Source organism: Corapipo altera, unplaced genomic scaffold, assembly GCF_003945725.1.
Source record: "Corapipo altera isolate COAL_440 unplaced genomic scaffold, ASM394572v1 1, whole genome shotgun sequence".
Classification (NCBI taxonomy): Eukaryota; Metazoa; Chordata; class Aves; order Passeriformes; family Pipridae; genus Corapipo; species Corapipo altera.
In genome coordinates, this window is record NW_020884873.1 from 28935661 (window position 1) to 28953384 (window position 17724).

A 17724-nucleotide genomic window follows, 5' to 3' on the forward strand; every position below is an offset into this window, starting at 1 on the left:
TTCCCAAGACATATCTGAATATTTAAACATGATTACTCTGGAGCACCAGAGAAATGAAGTGGTAACAGTAATCAAATACGTGGTATATAGCTGTTCCAGCAGATGACATATTTTCTTTTAGTGGATCTATCTTGTCTTGCCTTATCTTGGGACTGTCAGGGAATTAGACATAAGCCTGCCTATAGTATATTGAATTCTGTAATATAAGAAAGCCCATGAAACATGCAGTGCAAATTTAGTTAACCTAATGGCAAAAGGAGTGCTTGATGTCTTGCATAAACACATAGTATGACATATCTTGGGGTACCCCTACCTGAATAATCACAGAATCACAGAATCACAGAATATGTTGAGTTGGAAGGGACCCACAAAGATCAGCAAGTCCAACTCCTGGCCCTGCTCAGGACCCTCCCCAAGAGTCACATCATGTGCCTGAGAGTATTGTCCAAACAGTTCTTGAAGTCTGTCAGGTGCTGTGACCACTTCCCTGGGGAGTCTGTTCCAGTGCCCAACCACGAGAACACTGAAGACATCTTTCCCTTCAGCACAGATTATGAATTTACACATCATTTTCACTTTTTCAGTCTTAGTCCTCCTAAACCACTATTAAAGATTAGACTACTCTTACGGAAGTCTGAAGGAAAGGCAGAATTTGAGCTTACTGAAACTGGAGCTGTTTTTTCTTTAACAAAGAGAATGCAAACATAGCAAAATTTACTGCTTAGAATAGCATTAAGAAGAACTAGTTTAAAAACATTAAAAAAAAAATATGAGCAAAAGTACCATGACAGACATATAAGATCTTTTATTAGTTTAACTCTATTAACAACTGGTCCCAGCAGGCCAATCACCTCTACCTTCAATAGATGCCATATAATTCCATCTGCCCAGGGTCTTTTGTGTGCTCCTCAGCCTGATATGTAAACCCCACAGTGCTAAATGGTTGACTGGACTATCCCTCTTACAAGAATAGGCTGGGAGGCTTGGGCCTGTTCAGCCTCTAGAAGAGATGGTTGAGAGGGGACCTCATCAATGTACACAAGTCTCTGAAGGGAGGGTGTCAAGTCAGGCTCTTCTCGGTGGTGCCAAGCAACAGGACAAGTGGCAATGGGCAGAAACTGATGCACAGGAAGTTCCACTTGAATATGAGGAAGAACTTCTTTACTGTGCAGGTGACCACACACTGGAACAGATTGCCCAGAGAGGTTGTGGAGTGTCCCTGACTGGAGATATTCAAGAACTGTCTGGACACAATCCTGTGCCATGTGCTCTAGGATGTTCCTGCTTGACCAGAGAGGTTGGACCAGATGACCCACTCCTGGTCCCTTCGAATCTTATCCATTCTGTGATTCTATGATTCTGTAAATGAGCTCATTCACAGAAAGTTGAGCTGTTCTGTGGAGTCCTGTTCTAGGCAAGAAAACATTAACTGGTAAGGGTTGCTTCAGAGTATTTTTTGTGACAGGTGAGGTTAGAGCATATTCTCCAGGCTCCAAGTTGCACCATGGAGCACCTTTGGTGGGCAGCTGCAGAACTGATCCCTCCCTTGGGACCAAGGCAGGAACTGTGGTTGGCCTCCTGCTATTTTCTCATGAGCCTCAGATGCCGGAAAAGAGCCTGAGGCCAACCACAGCTGTTGGAAATTTCTGCAGCCCTCAGGCTTCTTTAATTTATACCAGGAATCAGCCCCAGCGGCTAGTAGCCCATAACTGGATGTGCACAAGGACCTTTTTGTACATATCTTGTCTTGCTAAGCTTGCCCTAAATACAGAGGAGGATTGGAGTCTTCAGCTACATCAATAGTTTTGCAGAAGAACAGTTCACCATAAGAATATGCAAAGCTAATGCAGAATACACGTAACAATCTGTGAACAGTGGGATGCCACTAAATTCTGTTGTATTAGTTACATTTGTATGGCTTCAGTTTTACTCAAAAAAATAATAAAAAAAAATAAAATAGAAAGCATTCTGATTAAAAAGAAGAACGCATGCCTTGCCATATTTCCGGCTGTATAATATTAAACTCATTGGGGGGGAAAATGTAAAAAGAAGAGTATTTACTGTTTCATCAACAGCTTGTTCTGGCATATATACAGCAAAAACCCACAGGTTCCTGGAGCCACTGGTATTTACTGGATCCCTATGCCACAAAATATAAACAGCAACCAAAAATTACAGAAAATTTTAACTTGCTTTTATTTTTCAATTTAAAGGGTATCCTTAATATTTCTGCAAGGAATGTGTGCTGCACGCTCTCAAGAAATATTGAGAACCTGTCTGTATGTTTAAAGAGGTGGAATTAAAATATCTATTTCACCCCCAGCACAAATGCATTACTTGAAGCTGCACATAATTAACTGCTTTCTGCACGTTCAATTGGGCTTGGCTTTAGCTGTTCATTACATGAAACCTGTCCCCACCTTGTGGTGATTTTGAGACAGAGTGAACTCAACCTATGACAAGGATTTCTTATTTCTATAAACTAAATTTTTCAAGAAGATAGTCTTCTGTTTCGGGTTTAACCCCCTTACAGCCGAATGCATAGTCAGCTTATGCTGAAAACTGTTTTGCATTTTGCTCAAAAACTCAGCGCTTCAGAGCTCAGCCCAACCTCCACTGTAAAAGCACAGCAGCAACACCCTGAGGTGTTCAGTGCAAAATGAGAAATTTCTTCTAGAACTCAGCAAGGCCATGACAACTGAATAGACATTTCAAATCCACTTTTCATAGGCTGTTTCACAAATAAAGGCCATGTTGAACTCGGACCCAATATATAATCTCTTTTGTCTTCTCATCTGTGACCTTTGTTGTGTTCTGTGCTGCTGGAGAAGATGACCTCTGTGACAACAGCTCTGCCACGGCAGCAAAGTTAGATATGACAATCTAAATATTCTGTATCAGGCAGATGTCCAGACTATCCACTTTTAGTCACTCACAATAAAAAAGGTTAGTAAAAAATGGAAGAGCTGCAAGGGGTTGCTATAGGGATGTTTGGAGGAATGGGAGATCTACCTCATGAGATTAAAAGAATTCAGCTTGTTCAACTCTCTCTTTCTAGTTGTTCATGAGAAAGTAGCTAGCCCTTATCAGCACAAGAGGAGAAAACGACCAGGAACAACTGGAAAAACACTGGCACCAGAAGGAACATACACAGTTAGCTACAGATGTACATACTGGCCATGGATTAACAACAACTTGCATCATTAGACAATAGAGTTCTACTGCAGAGTTTCTCAGAGTTGGTATAGGTAAAATAATCTAATACTGTTAAAACTGAGTGTGGAGAATACACAAACACCATTTTATATTATTAAATTATATTGAAAAGCTGGAAATTAAACTCCATGACGTAAAGACCCTTATCAGTGTTCAGATACACGGTTTCTAAGACCTAAATGGTAAAGATTTGTTTTTAAACTGTGACTTGAATTAGAACATTACTTTGCTGTACTGAAAACGCCCTGGGTATCCACCTTATTAGCATCCTGAATAATTAATTTACTCAAATAGTTTAATTTTTCTGTGTTTTTTTCCATCTCCATGTTATTAAGTTGGAAGCAGATAGATCTGACATATCTGGAAAACAGACATGTTCTTTGAAATTGATCTGTAAGCTGCAAAGTATAGCAAAAAAAAAAAGAATCTCACTGAAGCTCCACAAAGAAATTTCAGCTAATGGCTTTTTTAATGTTTTGGTGCATTATGTGCTTCTGACTTAGAGTTACACACACTTACCTGTGTCACAGTAAGGGATTGTCTGTCACTGAAAACTGGGCTCTGCCCAGTAAAGAGCAAACTTGCATTTGCTCAGGGGCAGTAGGTTTCTTATTGTGTTGAACTACTCCCTAGGCAACGTTCAAAGAAGATAATATTAATGAGAGACTAAATAATTAAGTACTAAATAAAAGCAGATATCACACCTTATTTTGGATCACGTTCAGGTCTCCTTTAACTCTGTGATTACATATCCACTCCCCACTGTGACTGAGTTGGAAACCATGTTATGCACGAATGAATTTCAAGTACTACATATAACCGGATTAAAAAAAAAAAACAAACAACTTTATGCTGCGTATATTTTCTGAAGCCTCCTTATATCACATACAGGTGAATGTACAGAAAGAGAAAAATGTAACAACACAGATCTGCTGTTGAAGAGCCTTGGAAGTCCCAACCTCTAATGGCTATTTACTTAGAAAAAGTCATCTCTTTTTCTGCCTCAGTTTATGCAATCCTAATGAAGAATTACAAACGATTTACAAACTATTTACTATATGATCTATATCTCAGATTAGAATATATGGACTGTGTCTCTTTCAGTGCTCCAAGCATCTGCATCAGAAGCAAAATCTGAAATATAAGGTCTATTATGTGTGCTGCACTGTAAGGAAAAATCAGTTTGTCAACGTATGGTGACACTTTTTTATTGTAAAAGGGTTTTTTTATATTATTACTATTGTGAGGGTTGAAGTTTGTTTCTAAACAATTCTTCAAAGATCTTAGGTTACAGAACATCCTCAAATACTTAAAAATATCAAAAGATTACTTGGAAATTTCATTGTAATATTCAAAAATTAGTCACTATAATAACTAAATTTAAAATATATCCTGGTTCAGTTGTTTTTCTCTTTAGGTAAAGAAGTAGCATGGTGTACTTAAACACATAAACACAGGTTCTCCTGTTCTTTTAGGATATTACAAAAAAATATCACTTTGCTCTCCTTGCACTCACAGCAGTCATTTTCTCTAGAGAACATCTGCTTTATACCCTAAAACAAACTTGTATTTAGCTTTGATTATCACGTAAAATCAATGTTTTTCTATCCATTTGGCTGTTTCGACAGGAAAAAAAAAGAGCAGATGGAAACATCTCAAATATAGTACTCCTTAGTTATGTAGCATTACATCTTCTATATCCTGTAAAATTAATTGAATTATTATAGACAAAAAAGCCACCCCTTATCCTCTTGCAAGTGATAACTTCACCAAAAATCTCACCTCATTCTCTGCTGTAAAGAAATGAGAAAGTAAAATAAATCCATCATGCAAAAAGCCACATAAATGTGCAATGCAATGTAAACCTTAGCAATCAAAATACAGTTTCCAAGTAATGACCTAAGAATATTAATATCTACAAGCATGTATCACCTTGAATTATTTAACTCTCACATATTTCAGTAGCGAACGTCAATATTATGAAGAAATTCTAAAACCTAAACTGCTGTACATACCTTCACTCAAGCAGCCACATCTCCTACTTCATAAATTCACTATAGTATTTGTGAACTATCAGTGTCTGCTCAGTTTTCACTCTGATCTCTTTCTACTTTTAGCCTGGATGTCTTGACAGAAACAAGTCCTTGGTAAAATAAAACCCACTATAGAACTATCTGAAACATTCAACCCTGATGGTAAAAATAAAGAAATAACTATTGAAAGGATGGTTTTATATCTTCAGATACAGCTAGGGGCAAAGTGTGTTCATCAGTGTTTTGTAAAAAAATCTGGATAGCTGCCTATTGCTTGGATGAAGAACATTCATTGCATACTTGTTCCTCCCACAGACCCCAAGGATGCAAATGGGTACTATGTATATTGTATCATTTTCAACTGTATTCTAACCCAGAGATATGAATAAAATGCTGTTCATTACACAAAGGGAGAAAGAAGGGGAGGAAGGGGACAGATTAGTTACACAACTCAGAAAGCTGAATTTTTACATTATTCTTTCTGAGATAAAGCCTGAAGAGGCATATTTTCCAGGAAAATAGCATCATGGTGAGAGAGATGGAAGGACCCAGGGAACTCAGTTTGTTGTTGTAATGGAAGCTCATATTTAAAGGAGACAATAAAACATGAACACTGAATCCAAATCCCTGCAAAATTTCATTACACTTGACTTAATTTCCAATCCTCTATTCAGTATTATGTACACAGTAGGTAAGGCTCTTAAAGAATGTAGCATTCTGATGCAAGTATAATATTCTGATTCTTATCCATTAGAGTCTAAGATGCAAAGTCCCCTGAAAATTATGGCAGTCTTCCTTTGCGTGTGAGTAGACCTGAATATGGAACAAGATTTTAGGCATCCAGTATGGATTCATTTTTACTTCAGAAAAATCACCCTATCATATTTCCATGAAAGAGGGATAAAATACAATTATAACATCTTGCAAGTTTTCATTTCTGAATTTTAATCCCAATTGAACCACAAGTCCTAATTCAGCCCCTAATTTCCATAGGTTTTCCTTGTCAAGTCTAAACACTACATTCACTTCTTTGACCCTTGTGGATGGAGTTTTTTTCATTCTTGGATGTTATGTAGAGTAAACTTAGTAACTTTAATCACTCACCTTTTTCATTTCCATTTGCATATTGTGGAGGCTTGTTTTTGTCAATGCTGTTAAAGCTCTGACTTCTCCGATTTAAATTGGAAGCTCCCTGGACTTTGGTACTGCTGCCTGCAGCTGGCACTCTTGAGGGTCCTGGAAGCCTGGAATGGTACAATAAGAAATCAGTTCATTTTATGTAATGCAACATATAGCAGAGACCGTATGCAAATATCAGACCAGAATTTAAAACCAACAACTGAAAACAATGAATCCAGGTAAGCAACAATGAACAGGAGGATTCAAATTAGTTAGACACCACAAATGAAAATAAAAGCTCATCCTTATGCACACAAAAGGGAAAGATGCTTTATAGAGTCACAAGACGTAAGAAGATGCTTTGCATTTGCCATTAACATTGCTAAAACAGATTCACCCTAAAAAATATTAAAGTGTAATATCAAACTTTATTAAAATCTGTTACTTTTGAAGAGGAAATGTTGCAGGAATAGAATAGAAAGCACAACAATACATAATTGGAAAATATTTCGTATTTCTTACTCTAATAAATGTCTCACAGTTGTGTTTAGTCTAAAAGTTTTTTTAGTTACCTTCACCAGTTATTTTTCAGAGGCCTATTTGTTAAATGCTCCGACCTTACTATTATAAATGAAAAAGATAGAAAATACATATTTTATCTAGATACTACAGATCCGTTTATACCTTTTAGATAGAAGTACATAGTGTAGACTATACAGTTCATTTCTTAGTATTTGCTGCCACCATCTGAACCTTACCGTGTGGCTATGCTAAGGGAAAAAATGTAGACTCTGTTGTTCCTGGCATGTATCTTTTTTCTGCCTGAATCTGTTTTCTGATGTAACATTCCTTAGTACATGCCTACTTCAAACTTTCTGCAGCATCTTTGTGGGCACTCCTTTCCAGTTTTGTTGTTTGTTAGACAGATAACATTATTATGTTATTTCTTAGACAAAATGAATTGCTTGAATCAGCCATAGGCTTTTGCCATAGGAGAAGAGCATCTCTCTTCTGTTTCTCTCATATTGGAGTGACATGATGATTTTAATAATGGCACTACAAACTATACTAGTTATCGAATTCTGTTAGTTTCACTATTATGAAAGAGCAGCATGAGAAGGGAGGAAAAAAATCACATTACAAAGAAGTACAAAACACTTGATTTCTTCCAAACTTTGTTTGTTGAATACACTGGCATAACAGAAATGTTCAAATCATTTTATTTTCATTAGCAAACATATGTAAACAGCTCCATGTTCTCTTTCTTTACCAGTTTAAGCCTCAGAGAGCTAATCCATTCATTATTTTTATGGCTCATTCTGGCCGCCAGTCTCTGTGCCGAACTCAGAGCAGACTGTCTCTGCTCTGCAGCTGTACCCATGCTAACCTTTACCGTGACCCATGAATTCAAGTGATCTTCTGCTCCCTGAAGAATGCACTAAAACAAACTTAAAAATCCATTTGCTCCTTCTCATTACCCTAATTTGACAGGCAGTAAGAGCCCTGAGATCATTTGTCAAAGCTAATGAAAAAACAATGAAAAGGCATGTGCAACACTGGAAACTCATCTGTTCTGTTTAAATATAAAATAGTTCTGCATATATTCTGCATGTCAGAATTCAAGAACTTGCCACAGTAAGCACATTATACATGAGGTCATTTGCTCTACACACTTTCCAGTTTACTTCATTTGCTGACTTTTTAAATTGAATTCAGGTTTTAAATTGCTTTTGCAGAATCATGTTAAGCAGCTAAGGAAATGCAAAGAGTATAACAAATAAGGGACAAGTCACATACCTCTGAACAGGCTTCGGAAACACTGCCACAGATTTAAAGTATTAGACAATAAGACTGTTAACCTTGACATGTTGAATGTGGACAAGACAGGAGCATCAGCAATAAGGAAAATGAAGACCTATAAATGCAGGTGCAAAGCAACTGGACCACGGAATAGCTCATTTCAAACTATCACCAGCCACTCAAATTGTGTTAGTGTTGTACAGTGCAAAATTCAATCTTTATTGTAGATTATGCAGTTAAGAGTTCATTGGTCTCACCAATGAACTGTACAGCAAAGGTATAATTAATGAATACACTAATTATTCCTTCCCCCCCAAAAAAAAAAAAAAAAAAAGCTAGAAACAAGAGTAAGCTTTAGACCTCAGCTTCTTTCTTCTGCAATCTGGCTTGTAGATTTTAGTGCTCGTGGAATGACAGACGAAATCTGAAACAAGTCAGCTCCTACACACAGCTCTATCAAATTCACTATCAAAACAAAGCATCTAATTCACGGAGACTGTGTGCAGGCTACTCTTGATGGAGCAGAAATCTTGGAAGTAATTCTTTTTTTCTGCTCTATTTTGCTTCTGAGTAAACTTGGCTCCATGACCTTGACCTTTCAGGTGGGTTTGCTATACATGCAAAATATCTAGTGGGAACTGGGATGGACTCCCAAACTTCTTTTCACTCATGACTAAAGTCAGGATTTGAGCCAGAGAGTACAGAGCACTAAAATCACCAACTAATCCTTCACATTCAATATTTTACATGCAAGATACAAAGATGCAGGATACATAACAACCAGAAATATTGCTAATATACAGTACAAATCAGCCAAATGGCCAAAAGCCAATTAATACAAGCCTTTTCTGTGGCAAAGCTCATCATTGCAAAGCTTGCACACATAACAAAAATTAGACATTGTATAGTGTCTGCTAAAATCCAAAGGACAAAATATCAGAGGGCATATACTTGCTTGGGTATCACTTACAAGCAATAAATTAGAGATATTTAACTGACCTAGAAGCCTTTTTTTGACTGGTTGCAATTCCACTGTGATTAGACTGAGTTGCATATCTGGCTGTGAGACTGTATGAGAAGAAACAGAGAAATTGAATTAAAGAATTTCTTTGAATATGTATAGAAAGAACACACTTACCAGCAAACTATGAGTTAATGAATGTAAATTGAACACAGATAGAAAACATAAATTAACTGGCAACAATATGAAACAATGTAAACGTAGATTTTTATGACAGATGCAATGAACAGATTATGAAATAATGGATATTGTTATAATGTGTCTCATTTGCTAGAAATTATTTTATGAATAGGCAAAGTGGTCAAATTTCCATAGTATCTGAATTACTGAAGTCTAGCTAAATTCACACAGAATGCACCTTTGTACCTTTTTTGATTTAATCCATGAAAAGCAATAAGCACAAATACACTAGTCTCTCCAGCAACCTGACCAGGTTCACAGTGTGGCAGTTAGGAACAGATTTGCTATACCAAAAAAATTCCCGCTAAAGCAAGGTTACCCTTCTGACAGTAGAACTATATGGAAGAAGCATCCCATCATAATTTTCATTATTGTTACAGCAGCACAGGTCACAGCACAGGTATGTGATGCATTATCCAGGCAATGAATCAGAGGCTGCATTAGGAAAGCCCTGACATATGCTTAGACTCACTGTGAAATACCATAGGAAAATGCACCTGTGTCTATTAAGGCACCCAAGTAGTATTTCTGCAACAGAAGACATTCTGTGCTATAGAGGGCTAAAACCTGTATGTTCCTTTTGACACACAGCATTACTAGACAGAAAATTTATTCCTCTAATCTTTTAGACATTTGCATAGGAGATGTGTCAAATGTATGGCCAAGGTACAGCCTTCTGTCAGGTAACTTAAGTTTCTATAAACGTGTGCATCCTTTGGGATCCACACAGACTAAGGATGTAGACAGGTGCCTAATCCAGGTGCAATCACAACATAAAATTCCTTGAATTATTAAGGAAGTGATGGATAACTGAGTCAGCAGTAACTCTGATAGTCACAGGTTTGTCTCTCAGAATTCTGCATCTTCCACAAATTCTTCTGAGTAGCAGCATAAACCACAGTGCTCTAGTCCCAGGTTATAGACTGGCAGCACTTATAAGAGATACCTGGTGGTCTGGAGTCTACCAGAACAGTGTTAAGCAATTTCTGCTAGTCCACTGAAGCGGACAGCCTGAGTACAGAGGAGATGGGAGAAGTCGTCAAGTGAGAAAGGTCTTCTTGTATTAATTATCACAGAAGTCCTGATGAGGGGCTAGGGGAAGGCACAATCCAAGAGACTTGAATGGGCTCCGTGATTATTGTTACTTTAGAAATTAAACCCCAATAATGGGTTCAGTGTTGCCTCTATTCCTGTCAATTACAAATGGCACATATGCATATGATGAATATAAAAAAAAGGAGAGTATTTCAGTCTTAAGGGGGCAAAAAGGAATCATTCAATATATAAAAGCAGTATTCAATTCTCTGACATATATCTTCACAGTACTTCTGACAAATTGCTTTTTTATAGGATCATAACTTCTGTGGAAATTAAAATTTATTATAATAATATGACAATAATATCAGAATAATTACAGTTTATGTATTTTTATCTATCTAGTTTTTAGTATATTGAATGATATTTCACTTACAGCTATCTTTCTTAGTAATATCTGGACTTATGATGCAAATGTGACATAGCTTGTTTTGCTAAAATGGCTACATTTGTGCCTGGCATAATAGCTCATCTTTTGATGAGATCTTATACTCATTTTTTTCAACATATCTGAAAAGAAGGAATCTAGAAATGGATAGTTGGCTATCTGTGTTGATTAAAATAAGAAGTTTGTGAGAAAAATGGTGTGTCAAATAAAACCTTAGTGCATTATGTTGTAAAAGGTAAAATGATACACAGTACAATCAACACAGACAGTGAGATGGAAAAACAGAGTGAATAGGATGCAGTGCCATAGTGTATTGTAGCTTTTCTACCTCAAACAACACATTCAAAAGTAACTGGAAAGATCAAATAACTTAATCTCAGTGTTGATAAGCTAGTCCAAAGACTTTTTAATAGCAACAAATACATGAAATACCTATCTGGACATGCTTACTAGAATGCTTTCCCTCTGTGTCTGTTGCTTGGAACTCCATTCACTAGCAAATTCATGAAACATCAGCCTATAGACTGCTTTCAAACTTTCTGGACAGGCTTGAAAGGCATTGATGAAAGTCTCAATGTCAGTAAAGCATGATTTGATAAGCACGATTTCCACTGTGGCTGAGTACATTTATTTTCCAAAGTAATGTGACAAAAGAAAGAGAAAAAGATAAATTTAACAGCTCATAAACCAGGTGCATCAAGTTCCTAATGACTTTGGGTTTTCCTTTTCAGTCAGGACTGGATGTTTTGGGCTCACTGAAGCTTTGCATAGACATCTGTTTCCCAGCTGCTGACCCCACTTTTACAGGTGTTTACTGCAACACAGTTGCAGACTAGACTTTAGCCTAGCCACATTAGTATAAACAAATATTTGTCCGCTGTCCTCTGTACCACTACACAACTATTTATGGATAACATCTGTCAGTCAGGAAAATAAACCTGTTTTGCTTACAAGTCAACACAATCCTATAATAAAAATGTGTCTGCAATAAAGCAGCAAATGGATCTTTACAGACCAGAGAGTACTAGTTTAAATCTACAACACTGAGGACAAGAAAGGATTTATTTGTCAGAGGGCTGGAAAGGGGAATTTTGAAAGCCTCTAGTTCTCAGCTGTTGGCTACCAGGACCCTTTCCACTGCCATAATACTCCTACCAGCAGTCCTCTGTGGCATTGTCACAGCTTTGACTCCTTAGAGGAGTCACAGCAGTCACCTGCAAAGCACAGCCACAGCACGTTTGCAGGAATGGGACACACAAACTACAGAGGAGACCAAACCTGACTGCAGAGCCTGCAGGAAACCCTGCTGGTCCCAGAGCTACTGCCTAGCACTGCAGTGCTGCGGGCAATCACAATGCTGGATCTGTGCCAGGGCCAGGTATCATTCTTAGCTCTCCTCTTCCTGCTAATGCATAGGGAAGAAGAGTAAATTCTCTTCAAAACAGGTAAGATGGCATATACACAGCTGATACCAAATCCTTTGAAATCATCAGGACTCTGCAAACTAGCTTCCAGGTGGAAATCATCAATATTTTGTCTTACAAACCAGGGAAATACTAGTCAACGCAGATGATATGATATGGTGACAATGGGAACTTCCTGTTGCTGGTCCCTTGGTTAAATGCTGCGAAAAAATGGAATAAACATCCTGAGACCACCCAGAAAGGCAGTTCAGCACAGAGGTAGCTGAGGCAGTATTGAGAAGAAAGGACGGTGATGTTTTTGAGGTGCTGATGGAGAATACCACACCTGTACTGTGCTGACTGGTTGCAGAAATAAGGACTGCGTTATGCCACAAGGCTGTGTGGCACAGTCAGTTTCTCTGGCAAGCTATGCACCATGTTCCATCATGATGGGGAACTGATGGAGGTCATTCATTTGCAGGCAGGGTTAAAAAAATGGTCCTAAAAGGTGTAGGTGAAACTAGGAAATCAATATCAGCTACAATACTAAAGGATCTTAAATGCCCTCCCACTGAAAGTACAATGAAATATTCAACAGAAATTGGCAAATAAGAAAAAGGATGACACAGTGCCATATCCTGCACTTGGGTCACAAAACCACTATACAACACTACAGAGTTGGAAAAAAGTGACTGGAAAGAGGCCTGGAGGAAAAGACCTAGTGGTGCTGGTCAACAGCATTGGAACATGAGCCAGCAGTGTGCCCAGATGGCCAAGAAGACCAATGGCATCCTGGCCTGTATCAGAAAGAGTGTGGCCAGAAGGATCAGAGCAGTGATTGTCCCTCTGTAGTTGGCTCTGGTGAGGCTGCACCTTGAGTTCTGTTCTCAGTTTTGGGCCCTTCACCACTAGAAAGATATTATGGTGCTGGGGTGTGTCCAGAGAACTACAGTAAAGCTGATGAAGGGTCTAGAGCACAAGTCTGACGAGGAGTGGCTGAGGGAGCTGGGGTTGTTTAGCCTGAAGGTTCAGGAGGACCTTATTGCTCTCTACAGCTACCTGAAAGGAGGTTGTAGCCAGCTCGGAGTTGGTCTCTTCGCCCAGGTAACAAGTGATTGGACAAGAGGAAATGGGCTCAGGTTGTGCCAGGGGAGGTTTAGATTGGATACTAGGAAAAATTCCATCATGGAAAGGGTTGTCAAGCTGCCCAGAATAGGCTGCCCAGGTAAGTGGTTGAGTCACTGGAGGTGTTGAAAAGACTTATAGATGTGGCACCTGGGGATATGGTTTAGTGGTGGACTTGACAGTGCTGGGTTAGTGGCTGGAGTTGATGATCTCAGATGTCTTTTCCAGCCTAAATGATTTTACAATTCTATGAAAAGGGAAGACAAGCGACTGTTTGACACTGGACTAAACTGCCAGAAAGGCTATCTTGTTGCTATACAATATATCAGAAAAGAAGTAGGTCTTTGAAAGTGGGTGTAAAGTACAAAAAGCTGAAGGACAGAGCTTCTATAAACCTGAATGGAGCACAAATCAAGCTGAAAATATTTTAACCTCCTTCTTCAAAAAGTAACCCATGCATTTTCACCCTGAATATCATCTACTTTTTATTAAGTCTTCCAAAGGATCAAAAGGATCATGTTACATCACACTGTCATTTTTCTATAATGTTAAGAGTCACTTGGTGGTTCTAAAATGTCACGTATGTGAAGCGTTAAAATTAGAAAAAGACATAAGGGTTTGTAGTATATCATCAAAATTTTTCTTCATTACTGGCATACTTGAATTTTAATATGCTCTTGATCTTATAAAGTGCATTTATATCACTAGCGTGACTGCACTCCAGAATTGTTCAAGACTTTTTATTAGAAAAATTCTCTGATAAAGACTAGTTTAAAAAGAATGCATTGTCAATGTAAAAATTTCCCTGGAAGGTCTCAATTAAAAAAAACTTGTTATTTTAATTTTTTTTTTTCAAATAAGCTCCTTGGCTGCTCATCATCCTGCCTGGCAAAAAGAACAAGAGATAATATTCTAAGGTATACCTAACTCCAAATCCCAAGTGTGCCTGGAGAGATGCCGCAGAAAACAAAAGTTTCCAGGCTCCTCACCATAGAAAACAGTTTGGACAGGTAAAAGATCCCTGATTCCTCAAATGGACAGGCAAAGAACTCTAAGGAAAAAACCAAAAAACTTGATTTTTTTCACACAAACAATATTTTCCAGACATTTCTTTTCCCTTTTAGCCCTGTCTTGGTGAATTAATATATGGCTATATCTATGCATATGTATATTTATATCTACATATATCTATACATATTTATTTATTTATAAATGTTATTTATTTATATATAAATGTTATATATGAATGTGTATTTTATAGACATGCCTATATTTTATAGATGTAAACTATCTGTATATATCTAACACATAAATACACATTTATTTTCTCATTTACAAGAGGAAATATTTGTGGTTCAGGCAGTTCTAGTTTATACCCTGTGATCTGTTCTAAATTAGTTGGACATTTCTCCTTTGTACTCTTTGAACTTCTGGTATCTTACACAAGAAGTCTGTCTTCAACAGATTCATGCTTGGAGGTACAAGCAAAATCATATTTTCAATGTTTTTCTATTGTTCAGAACTCATAAACCAAAATGCAGATAAACCAGTTTTGCATCAATATTTATGTTCTTGAAGAATACAGAGACTTGTAATAAGAATGAATCTTCTGCCACAGTGACCATAGCTTTCCCATCCGGGTCCCAATATTTGTACTTACAGGTATTTTGCGTTATTTAATGAAAGGGTATATGAACTATGACAATAAAGAAACGAAATGGATATCAAGCAATAACTGTGTATCATGGTTTAGGACACTGTGCTAGTTAGCTTCTGTGCTTAACCTGACCTGTAGTACACCTAAAGCGCAATCTTTTAAAACCCACTATTTTTCTCTGAACGACTTGGACAAGTGGATAACAACATGCTGCCAGGACTAGGACTAGGCCCTTAGGGACCAGTTGCACCCTTTTATGACCTTATCTCCATACCATTTATGATCTTGCACTAGAACAAAATTATATCAGAGGATTTGCACAGAATCATATGCCACCATTCTGTTTTACAATTTGATAGAGTAAGTCTGTAATAAAGTTTTCTCATAGAGGGAATGAAAAAGGATGTGCCAGAAACCCTGATGATGATACTACTTCAAATCTACTTGAATTGCCTCTTGAATCTTTGCAAAGATTTCCAGAAAATCCACATTCCTAACACATCCTAAAGTATGGCTGGGATTGCTGTAAACCTGCATCAGTCAAACAATTATCACATAGTTAAGTCTTTTTCTATTGACTGTATTAAAACACATTTATAAGCATTTTGTTTGGTCTCCCCATTCATTCTAAAATAGTAAAGAGCTTTGCAATATAAAGAAAATACAAGAGATTCTACCAACATTTTAGCTGTGTTCCCATAAGCATTTTCAAAACACAAATATATTCTTGTGTGGTGAATTTCAAATATAAAAAATCTCTTTTTTTTCCCCCCACTTCTGTTTTAATTCATTTTCCACGGGCAGTAATTGTCATAAACAGCACTGCCTGTGTTTCTTTGGAAGTGTACGGATTTTTAGTTTGGGGGGGTTTTTTTCGGTAAATGAAGAGAGAAAATCATCTCTTCCACAGCAGCTGCTCTATGGAATGTTATTTCATTAACTGACACCTGCAAAACAACAATATGTAGAGTATCAAATTTGTTGCACAGTCTGTGAAAATATTAAGAGATAATAGTTGACAAAAAAGACTGACAGAAGCAAAAAAAGTAACAGTACAAATATAAAATTATGCCTTGAATGAATGTAAGAAAGCAGTAAGAAAAAGACTGAGCCACACAGTGGTATCAAGGAATCTATTAAGGAATAAATAGAACAAAGACAGAACTTTTTACTTCAGATTAGGTAAAAAATTAATCATATGGCAAAAGAAAGAGTGAAGACTGTAATAATTCAATATACCTGCCATTGCACTTTATGCGTATTTAAATTTAAGTCGCCATACACAAATAGCTATGGGCAAGCTCAGATGTTCAGAAGACATCAGAATTAAATAGGTGGCAGGTCTGGGAAAGGAATAAGTGCATGGACATTTGCATCAGATTTCAGAGAATGATAAGAATTGATGAATCTCAATGGAGCGTAAGGGTAGAGCAACAAAGAATGTCTGAAGGAAAAAATAACTCCATTATAAAGTTTCTATTCCTTCAAAATAAAATATATAAAAGGTTGGATTCAAGTGCTACAAGGATGAATAAAACACTTCCCATTAATTTCTACATGATCTGGCTTAGCAATAGTGAAAATTATGGCTGAAGTGCATCAAAACTGACATATAAAAAGTAATGAGTGGCAAGGGTGACACATGGTAGACAACAAGAATATCTGAAATGTACAAAATGAGAATTGCCACTAAATGGATTAAAAATACTCTTTTGAAAACTGTAAGAACAGACAATAAGATGAGAGTTGTGTTTTGAAATGCAAACAGAACAAGAGGCACAGAAAAAAATATTGTTCTTGAGCAGATGGCACAGGTAATTTATAAACAGTAGAAATCAATGTAACTAAATGTCACAGGTTCCTATAGAAAATGTTCAGACAAACATCAGGTACTTTGCAAAGAGAAAGAACTGTAATAATGCACAATGGGAGGTACCAAACAGTGAAGGACAAATTTTAAGGATCCAGCCCACAGAAGTATGTAAGAAGGTAAAAAATACAAGCAGTTTGTGAAAGATTGGTAGTGAAGTGGTCAAACAGGAGATGAAAAGCTTAAAAAAATATGCAGTGTTACTGACAGGCTAAAAATGCTTTCTGGTTTACATGCTTTTATTTTCTATTTATATATTTTTATTGTAGGCATGCTATAGTGTGCTAGAATAAGATATTATAACTATAGAATAAACCTATGTGTTTTAGAACCTGAACGTCACTTTGAAATACCCTTTTCATCCCTTATTTTAAGCTCAAGAAATGTTATTAGATATGTTCTTAGAGAGGATGGGCTACAGGGAAGCAGTATGTCAGCAATACATTCTTACTATTGCATTGTTATGTCTTTTCTGTATGAAGGTTATTAGAAAGGTTGGTCATTTGCCACCATCAAAAAGTAACCCTTTTGTGCATGGTAATGTATAAGTCTCTCAAGTGGAACAGAAGTGTGTATTATGAAACTTCCAACAGTGCATTTTTGCATGCTCTTTCAAAACACAGCCATTAAGGTGAAATTTAGCAGGAAAATGCTAATAAAACTGGCAGTAATATTAATATGTGGGAGGCTATGAAGGTATATTTTTACTATGTTGTGTCAATATATCATAGCCATAGCCTAGAAGATTCCTGAAACTGCAGTAACTCACAGCATGTTGTGGCAGTAATACCAAATGTGTAAATTAATGTCATAGCTA

The 17724-nt window shown here is 37.1% G+C and overlaps 1 protein-coding gene across 10 annotated transcripts in view; it reads right to left on the bottom strand.

Annotated features, from left to right (window-relative positions):
* NAV3 (neuron navigator 3) overlaps positions 1 to 17724 on the bottom strand; it is a 399897-nt gene that overhangs the window by 131822 nt on the left and 250351 nt on the right. For 9 of the 10 annotated variants that reach the window (XM_027655698.1, XM_027655672.1, XM_027655690.1 and 6 more), the window contains 2 exons: positions 9168 to 9236; positions 6354 to 6493 (listed from right to left, as the gene is read on the bottom strand). In XM_027655698.1, coding sequence (XP_027511499.1) covers positions 6354 to 6493; positions 9168 to 9236 — 209 coding nt within the window. Of the gene's footprint in view, positions 1 to 5231; positions 5346 to 6353; positions 6494 to 9167; positions 9237 to 17724 lie in introns of those variants that run through there. The other variant, XM_027655720.1, reaches the window with a different exon arrangement.